General features: G+C 42.8%; 1 protein-coding gene and 1 long non-coding RNA gene across 17 annotated transcripts in view; both read left to right on the top strand.

Moving 5' to 3' along the window:
* The window catches only part of LOC115230212 (putative sodium-coupled neutral amino acid transporter 10), a 66,848-nt gene extending 58,203 nt beyond the window's left edge, over positions 1 to 8,645 (top strand). For 7 of the 16 annotated variants that reach the window (XM_029800424.2, XM_029800417.2, XM_036499555.1 and 4 more), the window contains 2 exons: positions 1,768 to 2,769; positions 8,294 to 8,645. In XM_029800424.2, coding sequence (XP_029656284.1) covers positions 1,768 to 2,769; positions 8,294 to 8,356 — 1,065 coding nt within the window. In that variant the 3' untranslated portion in view covers positions 8,357 to 8,645. The remainder of the gene's footprint in view (positions 1 to 1,767; positions 2,770 to 8,293) is intronic. The other 9 variants (XM_036499560.1, XM_036499556.1, XM_036499564.1 and 6 more) reach the window with 9 other exon arrangements.
* Positions 7,057 to 7,692, top strand: LOC118761541. Its single transcript, XR_004997455.1, has 2 exons — positions 7,057 to 7,124; positions 7,334 to 7,692. It is a non-coding gene; the product is annotated as an uncharacterized LOC118761541 (long non-coding RNA).
* Positions 8,646 to 12,385: the final 3,740 nt, after the last annotated feature.

Genomic DNA, 12,385 nt, shown 5'->3' with positions numbered 1-12,385 from the left:
TCGCTTAGCCAGTGGGGTGGTGTCATTTGAAGGCTAAAACATTGCGAAGCGCATTGTGACCAGCGATGTGTAACAACACTGATAGCCTGGTCGGTCACGGTGATAATATATATATGCGTGTTGGTCTCTCTCTCTCTCTTTCTATATATATATATATTTATAAAAACGCCACTATATAAGATAAATTTTAATTTTCTTAGAGAGTTTATATGTTTCGGTTCTTCTTGAAAAAACGAAACTTATCAAAAATATCTTAAAAAGTTAAGTGTAATAAAAAAGTTCATAATTGTTTCTTACTAGTCTCAATAGAGTCCACGTGGTGGTATTTTGTGGGGAGTAAGCATAATGACTGTCTTGTGCGTTGACTAGATTCGTTGGCTGTAAGTATGAAAATGACCAGTGGCTAAAATAGCAATATATATATATATTTATACACACACACACATGTATATCATCATCATCATCGTTTAATGTCTGTTTTCCATGCTGGCATGGGGTGGATGGTTCAACTGGGGTCTGGAAAGCCAGGATGCTGCACCAGACTCCAGCCTAATCTGGAGGTGTTTCTACAGCTGGATGCCCTTCCTAATGCCAACCACTCCATGAGTGCTTTTTATGTGCCACTGGCACAGGTGCCAGGCAAGGCTGGCAAAAGGCCATGATCGGTTGGTGCTTTTTACGTAATATATATGTATATATATATGATGGGCTTCTTTCAGTTTCCGCCTATCAAATCCGATCAGTAGGGCTTTGGCCTGCCTGAGACTATAGTAGAAGACACTTGCCCAAGGTGCCACACAGTGGGATTGAACCCGGAACCATGTGGCTGGGAAGCGGCCATGCTGGAGCACCGCCTTTAGTCGAGCAAATCGACCCCAGGACTTATTCTTTTGTAAGCCCAGTACTTATTCTATCGGTCTCTTTTGCCGAACCGCTTAGTGACGGGGACGTAAACACACCAGCATCGGTTGTCAAGCAATTTAACCCTCTAGGATTTAAACCAACCATAACACCGCAAATATTCTCCCTGCTTTCTGTTCAAACCAGCCAGATCTGGCCTCTCACACTTACCCTACAATGTCATTCCAACCACATCATTGAAATCTCAAAGCGACAAAACAATTCATAATTAATTCAGAATAATATGGAGAAAGAAGCTTTACGTTTGATACAGGGTTAAATTATAGCAACAAAACCTTAAGTAGACCCCCCAGACGCCTTATGGCCTCAATTTGAGGGCCACTGATTTAGACTGAAGATTTTTGGGGGCATTTACATTTCTTTACTCTCTCTCTCTCTTTTACTTGTTTCAGTCATTTGACTGCGGCCATGCTGGAGCACCGCCTTTAGTCGAGCAAATCGACGCCGGGACTTATTCTTTTGTAAGCCTAGTACTTATTCTATCGGTCTCTTTTGCCGAACCGCTAAGTAACGGCGACGTAAACATACCAGCATTGGTTGTCAAGCGATGTTGGGGGGACAAACACAGACACACACACACACACGCATATATATATATATATACATATATACGACAGGCTTCTTTCAGTTTCCATCTACCAAATCCACTCACAAGGCATTGGTCGGCCTGAGGCTATAGCAGAAGACACTTGCCCAAGGTACCACACAGTGGGACTGAACCCGGAACCATGTGGTTGGTTAGCAAGCTACTTACCACACAGCCACTCTTGTGCCTACTCATTTTTTATTATTATTATTTTGTTTTGTTTTTTATTATTTATTTTTCTTTTTTTTCCTTCTTCCCAGAAACTTGGTGGTGTTGATGATGTCGCTAACCCAGCCCTTGACAGGAACTATGCACAGCAGCAACAACAACAAGCTGCAAAGAATATTCTACAACAACAACCAATTCAAAATGTTGCACAACAGCAGCAAGCTGTGGCACAGAATGTTGCACAACAGCAAGCTGCAGCGCAGAATGTTGCACAACAGCAGCAAGCTGTGGCGCAGAATGTTGCACAACAGCAAGCTGCAGCGCAGAATGTTGCACAACAGCAAGCTGCACAGAATATTGCACAACAGCAACAAGCTGCACAAAATGTTGCACAACAGCAACAAGCTGCACAGAATGTTGCACAACAGCAGCAAGCTGCAGCACAGAATGTTGCACAACAGCAGCAAGCTGCACAAAATGTTGCACAACAGCAACAAGCTGCACAAAATGTTGCACAACAGCAGCAAGCTGCAGCGCAGAATGTTGCACAACAGCAGCAAGCTGCAGCGCAGAATGTTGCACAGCAGCAAGCGGCACAGAACTTTGCACAGCAGCAAGCTGCAGCTCAAAATGTGCAACAGCAACAAGCTGCACAGAATGTTGCACAACAGCAGCAAGTTGCACAACAGCAACAAGCTGCACAGAATGTTGCACAACAGCAGCAGCAGCAAGTTGCACAGAATATTGCACAACAGCAAGCTGCACAGAATATTGCACAGCAGCAGCAAGTTGCACAACAACAGCAACAACCTGTGCAGAACTTGGTACAACAACAGCAACAACAAGCACAAAATGTGCATCTGCAGCATATAGCAAAAAGTGTGAACCCTCAGCAACAGCCACAACAGAACATCGTTTTACAACAACAACAACAGCAGCAAAATCCAGTGCAGCAGCAACAACAACATCAGCCGGTGCAAGGGGTTCGCAGCTTGTCCCAGAATGATGCGCAGAAGTTGCCAGTGCAAGCTGTGGATCAAATAGCCGCAAAGGCCGGACATCAAAATAAAGACGACCCTATCATTCACATTGAGGTAAATAGAGTTGAGTGTCTTGTCGAAGGGGAAAGTGTTTTGTCTAAGGGAAAGTGAAGTGTCTTCTCTGAGAGTTGAGTGTCTTGCCTAAGGTTTACAGCTTACTTTGGTAGAGTGATGTGCCTTGTCTAAGATTTACAGATTTGCTTGTCTGAGTTAGGTAGAGTTGTGTGTTTTGTCTAAGGTTTACAACAGAGGTTGACTGGTGGAGGTAGAGTTGTGTGTCTTGCCTAAGATTTACAGATTTGCTTGACTGAGTTAGGTAGAGTTGTGTGTTTTGTCTAAGGTTTACAACAGAGGTTGACTGGTGGAGGTAGAGTTGTGTGTCTTGCCTAAGATTACAGATTTGCTTGACTGAGTTAGGTAGAGTTGTGTGTGTTTTGTCTAAGGTTTACAACAGAGGTTGACTGGTGGAGGTAGAGTTGTGTGTCTTGCCTAAGATTTACAGATTTGCTTGACTGAGTTAGGTAGAGTTGTGTGTTTTGTCTAAGGTTTACAACAGAGGTTGACTGGTGGAGGTAGAGTTGTGTGTCTTGCCTAAGATTTACAGATTTGCTTGACTGAGTTAGGTAGAGTTGTGTGTTTTGTCTAAGGTTTACAACAGAGGTTGACTGGTGGAGGTAGAGTTGTGTGTCTTGCCTAAGATTTACAGATTTGCTTGACTGAGTTAGGTAGAGTTGTGTGTTTTGTCTAAGGTTTACAACAGAGGTTGACTGGTGGAGGTAGAGTTGTGTGTCTTGCCTAAGATTTACAGATTTGCTTGACTGAGTTAGGTAGAGTTGTGTGTTTTGTCTAAGGTTTACAACAGAGGTTGACTGGTGGAGGTAGAGTTGTGTGTCTTGCCTAAGATTTACAGATTTGCTTGACTGAGTTAGGTAGAGTTGTGTGTTTTGTCTAAGTTTACAACAGAGGTTGACTGGTGGAGGTAGAGTTGTGTGTCTTGCCTAAGATTTACAGATTTGCTTGACTGAGTTAGGTAGAGTTGTGTGTTTTGTCTAAGGTTTACAACAGAGGTTGACTGGTGGAGGTAGAGTTGTGTGTCTTGCCTAAGATTTACAGATTTGCTTGACTGAGTTAGGTAGAGTTGTGTGTTTTGTCTAAGGTTTACAACAGAGGTTGACTGGTGGAGGTAGAGTTGTGTGTCTTGCCTAAGATTTACAGATTTGCTTGACTGAGTTAGGTAGAGTTGTGTGTTTTGTCTAAGGTTTACAACAGAGGTTGACTGGTGGAGGTAGAGTTGTGTGTCTTGCCTAAGATTTACAGATTTGCTTGACTGAGTTAGGTAGAGTTGTGTGTTTTGTCTAAGGTTTACAACAGAGGTTGACTGGTGGAGGTAGAGTTGTGTGGTCTTGCCTAAGATTTACAGATTTGCTTGACTGAGTTAGGTAGAGTTGTGTGTTTTGTCTAAGGTTTACAACAGAGGTTGACTGGTGGAGGTAGAGTTGTGTGTCTTGCCTAAGATTTACAGATTTGCTTGACTGAGTTACGTAGAGTTGTGTGTTTTGTCTAAGGTTTACAACAGAGGTTGACTGGTGGAGGTAGAGTTGTGTGTCTTGCCTAAGATTTACAGATTTGCTTGACTGAGTTACGTAGAGTTGTGTGTTTTGTCTAAGGTTTACAACAGAGGTTGACTGGTGGAGGAGGGTAGAGTTGTGTGTCTTGCCTAAGATTTACAGATTTACTTGACTGAGTTAGGTAGAGTTGTGTGTTTTGTCTAAGGTTTACAACAGAGGTTGACTGTGGAGGTAGAGTTGTGTGTCTTGCCTAAGATTTACAGATTTACTTGACTGAGTTAGGTAGAGTTGTGTGTTTTGTCTAAGGTTTACAACAGAGGTTGACTGGTGGAGGTAGAGTTGTGTGTCTTGCCTAAGATTTACAGATTTGCTTGACTGAGTTACGTAGAGTTGTGGTGTTTGTCTAAGGTTTACAACGAGAGTTGACTGGTGGAGGTAGAGTTGTGTGTCTTGCCTAAGATTTACAGATTTGCTTGACTGAGTTACGTAATTGTGTGTTTTGTCTAAGGTTTACAACAGAGGTGACTGGTGGAGGTAGAGTTGTGTGTCTTGCCTAAGATTTACAGATTTGCTTGACTGAGTTACGTAGAGTTGTGTGTTTTGTCTAAGGTTTACAACAGAGGTGACTGGTGGAGGTAGAGTTGTGTGTCTTGCCTAAGATTTAACAGATTTACTTGACTGAGTTAGGTAGAGTTGTGTGTTTTGTCTAAGGTTTACAACAGAGGTTGACTGGTGGAGGTAGAGTTGTGTGTCTTGCCTAAGATTTACAGATTTACTTGACTGAGTTAGGTAGAGTTGTGTGTTTTGTCTAAGGTTTACAACAGAGGTTGACTGGTGGAGGTAGAGTTGTGTGTCTTGCCTAAATTTACAGATTTGCTTGACTGAGTTAGGTAGAGTTGTGTGTTTTGTCTAAGGTTTACAACAGAGGTTGACTGTGGAGGTAGAGTTGTGTGTCTTGCCTAAGATTACAGATTTGCTTGACTGAGTTACGTAGAGTTGTGTGTTTTGTCTAAGGTTTACAACAGAGGTTGACTGGTGGAGGTAGAGTTGTGTGTCTTGCCTAAGATTTACAGATTTGCTTGACTGAGTTACGTAGAGTTGTGGTGTTTTTTCTAAGGTTTACAACAGAGGTTGACTGGTGGAGGTAGAGTTGTGTGGTCTTGCCTAAATTTACAGATTTGCTTGACTGAGTTACGTAGAGTTGTTGTGTTTTGTCTAAGGTTTACAACAGAGTTGACTGGTGGAGGTAGAGTTGTGTGTCTTGCCTAAGATTTACAGATTTACTTGACTGGTTTAGGTAGAGTTGTGTGTTTTGTCTAAGGTTTACAACAGAGGTTGACTGGTGGAGGTAGAGTTGTGTGTCTTGCCTAAGATTTACAGATTTGCTTGACTGAGTTACGTAGAGTTGTGTGTTTTGTCTAAGGTTTACAACAGAGGTTGACTGGTGGAGGTAGAGTTGTGTGTCTGCCTAAGATTTACAGATTTACTTGACTGAGTTAGGTAGAGTTGTGTGTTTTGTCTAAGGTTTACAACAAGAGGTTGACGGGTGGAGGTAGAGTTTGTGTCTTGCCTAAGATTTACAGATTTGCTTGACTGAGTTACGTAGAGTTGTGTGTTTTGTCTAAGGTTTACAACAGAGGTTGACTGGTGGAGGTAGAGTTGTGTGTCTTGCCTAAGATTTACAGATTTACTTGACTGAGTTAGGTAGAGTTGTGTGTTTTGTCTAAGGTTTACAACAGAGGTTGACTGGTGGAGGTAGAGTTGTTGTTTGCCTAAGATTTACAGATTTGCTTGACTGAGTTAGGTAGAGGTGTTGTGTTTGTCTAGGTTTACAACAGAGGTTGACTGGTGGAGGTAGAGTTGTGTGTCTTGCCTAAGATTTACAGATTTGCTTGACTGAGTTAGGTAGAGTGTGTGTTTTGTCTAAGGTTTACAACAGAGGTTGACTGGTGGAGGTAGAGTTGGTGTGTCTTGCCTAAGATTTACAGATTTGCTTGACTGAGTTAGGTAGAGTTGTGTGTTTTGTCTAAGGTTTACAACAGAGGTTGACTGGTGGAGGTAGAGTTGTGTGTCTTGCCTAAGATTTACAGATTTGCTTGACTGAGTTAGGTAGAGTTGTGTGTTTTGTCTAAGGTTTACAACAGAGGTTGACTGGTGGAGGTAGAGTTGTGTGTCTTGCTAAGATTTACAGATTTGCTGACTGAGTTAGGTAGAGTTGTGTGTTTTTCTAAGGTTTACAACAGAGGTTGACTGGTGGAGGTAGAGTTGTGTGTCTTGCCTAAGATTTACAGATTTGCTTGACTGAGTTACGTAGAGTTGTGTGTTTTGTCTAAGGTTTACAACAGAGGTTGACTGGTGGAGGTAGAGTGATGTGCCTTGTCTAAGATTTACAGATTTGCTTGACTGAGTTACGTAGAGTTGTGTGTTTTGTCTAAGGTTTACAACAGAGGTTGACTGGTGGAGGTAGAGTTGTGTGTCTTGCCTAAGATTTACAGATTTGCTTGACTGAGTTAGGTAGAGTTGTGTGTTTTGTCTAAGGTTTACAACAGAGGTTGACTGGTGGAGGTAGAGTGTGTGTCTTCCTAAGATTTACAGATTTGCTGACTGAGTTAGGTAGAGTTGTGTGTTTTGTCTAAGGTTTACAACAGAGGTTGACTGGTGGAGGTAGAGTTGTGTGTCTTGCCTAAGATTTACAGATTTGCTGACTGAGTTAGGTAGAGTGTGTGTTTTGTCTAAGGTTTACAACAGAGGTTGACTGGTGGAGGTAGAGTTGTGTGTGTCTTGCCTAAGATTTACAGATTTGCTTGACTGAGTTAGGTAGAGTTGTGTGTTTTGTCTAAGGTTTACAACAGAGGTTGACTGGTGGAGGTAGAGTTGTGGTGTCTTGCCTAAGATTTACAGATTTGCTTGACTGAGTTAGGTAGAGTTGTGTGTTTTGTCTAAGGTTTACAACAGAGGTTGACTGGTGGAGGTAGAGTTGTGTGTCTTGCTTTGCCTAAGATTTACAGATTTGCTTGACTGAGTTAGGTAGAGTTGTGTGTTTTTCTAAGGTTTACAACAGAGGTTGACTGGTGGAGGTAGAGTTGTGTGTCTTGCCTAAGATTTACAGATTTGCTTGACTGAGTTAGGTAGAGTTGTGTGTTTTGTCTAAGGTTTACAACAGAGGTTGACTGGTGGAGGTAGAGTTGTGTGTCTTGCCTAAGATTTACAGATTTGCTTGACTGAGTTAGGTAGAGTTGTGTGTTTTGTCTAAGGTTTACAACAGAGATTGACTGGTGGAGGTAGAGTTGTGTGTCTTGCCTAATGTTTTTAGCTGAAAGGGAGAAAGGTTGATGCATATAGAGTATGAAGGCATACGCTCAAGGTGCTTGAAGGTAGATATACTCTTTGATAATTCAATTTGTGGGGGTGAAAAAAGGGGCTGATATGTTGAGTAAATATCTTTCGATTGCTAATTTCTTGTCTTGGTCGCAAGTCCTATAGACGGTTGCAGTGCCCGTGAAACTGACGGGTTTCCCCAGGTCAAGATTCATAAAAGCATAATTTGTTCTGCGAAGTGGGAAGAAATCCCAAAACAAAGTATTTTTTCTGTCTTGCGTTTCAATTCCCTACAACCTTCCAATGATAGTGGCATTTCCACTCTTTCCAGGGCTTCAGAATTTCACTGTGACCCTGCCAGGGTGTCTGGGTAGTATGCCTTGCTAAAGAGCAACCCATGATTTTGTCCGGGACTGCTAATGGAGTATTCATTGCAGTTAAGCTCTATATATCTGCGGGCCATTCCCCTAGCCGCAATTTCAGGACCCAACAGATGGAAGGTTTTCATCACCCCACCATTTCATCTGAGCAAGTTCGGTCAAGGCCATGCTGGTAGTTTTGAGTAGAAAGAAGGGTTTAGTTGTGTTGCTGGGACAGAAATGTGTTTTTCTTTGCTTTTTTTTTTGTTTTCTTTTTTTTTTTTCATTTTAAATTTTCCTTTTTTTTTAATTCCGTTTTACTTTCTTTTCCAGAAACTGGACAACGCCAAACAGAAGCTCCAAGCGGGCATGAACAATCTTGTCGAAGGGAAATAGGGCAATGGTGATGGGGGTGGTGATGGAGGTGGTGGTGGTGGTGTTTGTGATGGTGGCGTTGGTGGGGAGCGATGGTCACGGCCGCACTAGAAAGGTGTGGGGCTAAGACTGGTGCAGAAGGGGGGGGCGGGATTGGGAGTGGGGGGGGGCGGTGCTCAGACGAGATACCTTTCTTTGCACCAAACCAGAATGAAATAAAACCAAAAAAAAACAAAATAAACAAAAGACATAAAAAGGACCCTACACACTGGAGTAGGGGTGGTGGCAGCGTAGGATGATGATGAGCAGGGGTCTGTCGGTCAGTCTGTCACATCAATTGTTAATGGATCTCGGTGATGGGGGTGGTGATGGAGGTGGTGGTGGTGTTTGTGATGGTGGCGTTGGTGGGGAGCGATGGTCACGGCCGCACTAGAAAGGTGTGGGGCTAAGACTGGTGCAGAAGGGGGGGGCGGGATTGGGAGTGGTGGGGGGGGCGGTGCTCAGACGAGATACCTTTCTTTGCACCAAACCAGAATGAAATAAAACCAAAAAAAAACAAAATAAACAAAAGACAAAAAGGACCCTACACACTGGAGTAGGGGTGGTGGCAGCGTAGGATGATGATGAGCAGGGGTCTGTCGGTCAGTCTGTCACATCAATTGTTAATGGATCTCGGTGATGGGGGTGGGATGGGGGTAGATTTAATGCTGGGCATTGATTTTCCACTGACCAGACTCTATCCTCCTAATGCTGAGCCCTTAATACTCTGGCCATTGCTTGACCACTCACTGACCAACCACTGCAGAAAGGCTGACCAGCCTTGCTACATACACAGCCACCAACGAATTCAGTCACTGACATTACAGTCCTCAGACCAAATGCTGAGTGGCCTCTGACCTCTGACCAATTGTTGAGTGACCACTGACCTGACCAGTTGTTGAGTGACCTCTGACCAAATGCTGAGTGACCTCTGACCTCTGACCAATTGTTGAGTGACCACTGACCTGACCAGTTGTTGAGTGACCTCTGACCAAATGCTGAGTGACCTCTGACCTCTGACCATTGTTGAGTGACCACTGACTTCTGACCAGTTTTTAAGTGACCACTGATATTTGACCAAATGTTGAGTGACCACTGACCTCTGACCCCTCACACATACTCAGTGACTACCAGGATTTGTGCTTGAGAGTGTGTATAGGGGGCAGGATTTATATATGTGTGAGTGAGTATATGAGGGCATGTATAATATATATATTTATATATAAAGCATGTATATATGTGTGTGTGTGTGCATAAGCTTGTGCATGTGTATATATATATACATATATATATACATACATGTGTATGTATATATATGTGTTTGTATATATATATATATATACATATGTATATATGTGTGTGTATATATATATATATATATATAATGTATATGTGTGTGTGTGGAAATGGGATGACAAAGGAATTAATTATCTTTTGAACTTCATTAGCTTGCAGCTGTTTCTGCTACAAGTTGCAGTGTACTCAGAGACGAGTGCTTGACTAACACCTTATAGCTTCATCAGAGCCTGAAATATGCGTGCGTGCGTGTGCGTGTTAATAAATATGTATGATTTATGTCTGTATATAACAAAATAAATTTTTACTGAAGATACAAGTAGTCTGAGTTTTCTATTTCCATTCTTTCAGCTGTCAGTCTCTGCCTGTTCCTTGTTAAAACAATCAGATGTTTGGGCATATTTGGAAACATTATATGAAAGCTATTGAAATATATGGTGTGGCTGTGTGGGTAAGAAGCTTGTGGTAAGGTAGCGAGCTGGCAGAAACGTTAGCATGCTGGGCGAAATGCTTAGTGGTATTTCGTCTGCTGCTACGTTCTGAGTTCAAATTCCACTGAGGTCGACTTTGCCTGTCATCCTTTCGGGGTCGATTAAATAAGTACCAGTTACGCACTGGGGTCGATGTAATCGACCTAATCCGTTTGTCTGTCCTTGTTTGTCCCCTCTGTGTTTAGCCCCTTGTGGGTAGTAAAGAAATAGGTATTTCATCTGCTGCTACGTTCTGTGTTCAAATTCCACTGAGGTCGACTTTGCCTTTCATCCTTTCGGGGTCGATTAAATAAGTACCAGTTACGCACTGGGGTCGATGTAATCGACCTAATCCGTTTGTCTGTCCTTGTTTGTCCCCTCTGTGTTTAGCCCCTTGTGGGTAGTAAAGAAATAGGTATTTCATCTGCTGCTACGTTCTGTGTTCAAATTCCACTGAGGTCGACTTTGCCTGTCATCCTTTCGGGGTCGATGAAATAAATACCAGTTATGCACTGGGGTCGATGTAATCGACTTAATCCCTTTGTCTGCCCTCTCTGTGTTTAGCCCCTTGTGGGTAGTAAAGAAATAGGTATTTCGTCTACCGCTACGTTCTGAGTTCAAATTCCAGTGAGGTCGACTTTGCCTTTCATCCTTTCAGGGTCGATGAAATAAATACGAGTTATGCACTAGGGTCGATGTAATCGACTTAATCCATTTGTCTATCCTTGTTTGTCCCCTCTGTTTAGCCCCTTGTGGGCAGTAAAGAAATAAGAAGCTTGCTTCCCAACCACAAGACTCTGGGTTCAGTCACACTGTGTGGTATCTTGGGCAAATGTCTTCTACTATAGCCTTGGGCCAACCAAGGCCTTCTGAATGGGTTTGGTATATAGAAACTGAAAGAAGCCCATTGTATATATATATTTCTTTACAAGGGGCTTAACATAGAGGGGACAAACAAGGACAGAAAAAGGGATTAAGTCGATTACATCAACCCAGTGTGAAACTGGTACTTAATTTATCGACCCCGAGAGGATGAAAGGCAAAGTCAACCTTGGCGGAATTTGAACTCAGAACGTAACGGCAGACAAAAAATGGAGTTATGCATTTCGCCTGGCGTGCTAACGTTTCTGCCAGCTCACCGCCTAGTGTCTTCTACTATAGACTTGGGCCAACCAAGGCCTTGTGAATGGATTTAGTAGATAGAAACTGAAAGAAGCCCATTGTATATATATGTTTGTGTGTAATATGTAAAGGTAAAATCCAAGGATCCATATATATGTATGTATATATATATATATATATATATATCCCTATCCATAAGGGAGGTAGAGAGAGATGCTAAAAATTATAGGCCTATCTCTCTGACCTCACACATCAGCAAAGTCATGGAACGAATAGTCCGTAAGAAACTAATCATGTTCCTTGAAGAAATGACTTGCTGTGGAAACCCAGCATGGATTTCGACCAGGTAGAGGCTGCCTAACACAGCTCCTGCAACACTATGACTTGGTGTTGAAACAGCTACTAAATGGTTCAAATGTGGATGTAATATATCTCGACTTTGCAAAAGCCTTGATAAGGTCGACCATGGTATTATCTCTGTCACAAACTGCGTAGTCTCGGCATAGGCGGGGAAAACTTGGAGAGTGGCTGCACAACTCCTATAACAAAGACAGAAGAAAAACAGGCAGTTGTGAGCAATGGAGCCACCTCCAAGGAAACGCAAATAACAAGCGGTGTCCCACAGGGCACTGTCTTGGGGCCACTATGTTCGTAGTGGCCCTTTCAGACATGCCTTCAGTTGCTACGATGACTACCCTTGCTAGCTATGCAGATGACACAAAAGTCTCCACGCAATACAAAACCCTGAAAATATTGCGCATCTGCAAAAGGAGTTGGCACAATATACAGGTGGGCTGAGGACAACAACATGCAGTTTAATTCAGGAAGTTCCAGGCCCTGCGCTACTGGCACACAAAGGTAAACGACATGCAGACTGGATACACTGGCCCAGGAAGAATTGCAATCCCTGAGTCAACATCAGTGCGTGACCTGGGCATTGACATGAGCAATGATGCATCTTTCCAAGTGCATATTGCTATCTGGTGATAAAATGCAGACGGCTAGCTGGATGGATTCTCTGAACTTTCAGAACAAGAGAGAAGGAGACACTGATGTCCTATGGAAAACATTCGTCCCCAGCCGCTGGAGACTACTGCTCCCAACTGTTGTCACCACAATATAA

Source organism: Octopus sinensis, unplaced genomic scaffold (genome assembly GCF_006345805.1).
Source record: "Octopus sinensis unplaced genomic scaffold, ASM634580v1 Contig14929, whole genome shotgun sequence".
Taxonomy (NCBI): Eukaryota; Metazoa; Mollusca; class Cephalopoda; order Octopoda; family Octopodidae; genus Octopus; species Octopus sinensis.
The sequence above is the reverse complement of the archived record's forward strand: the minus strand, read 5'-3'. Positions and strand labels throughout refer to the sequence as shown.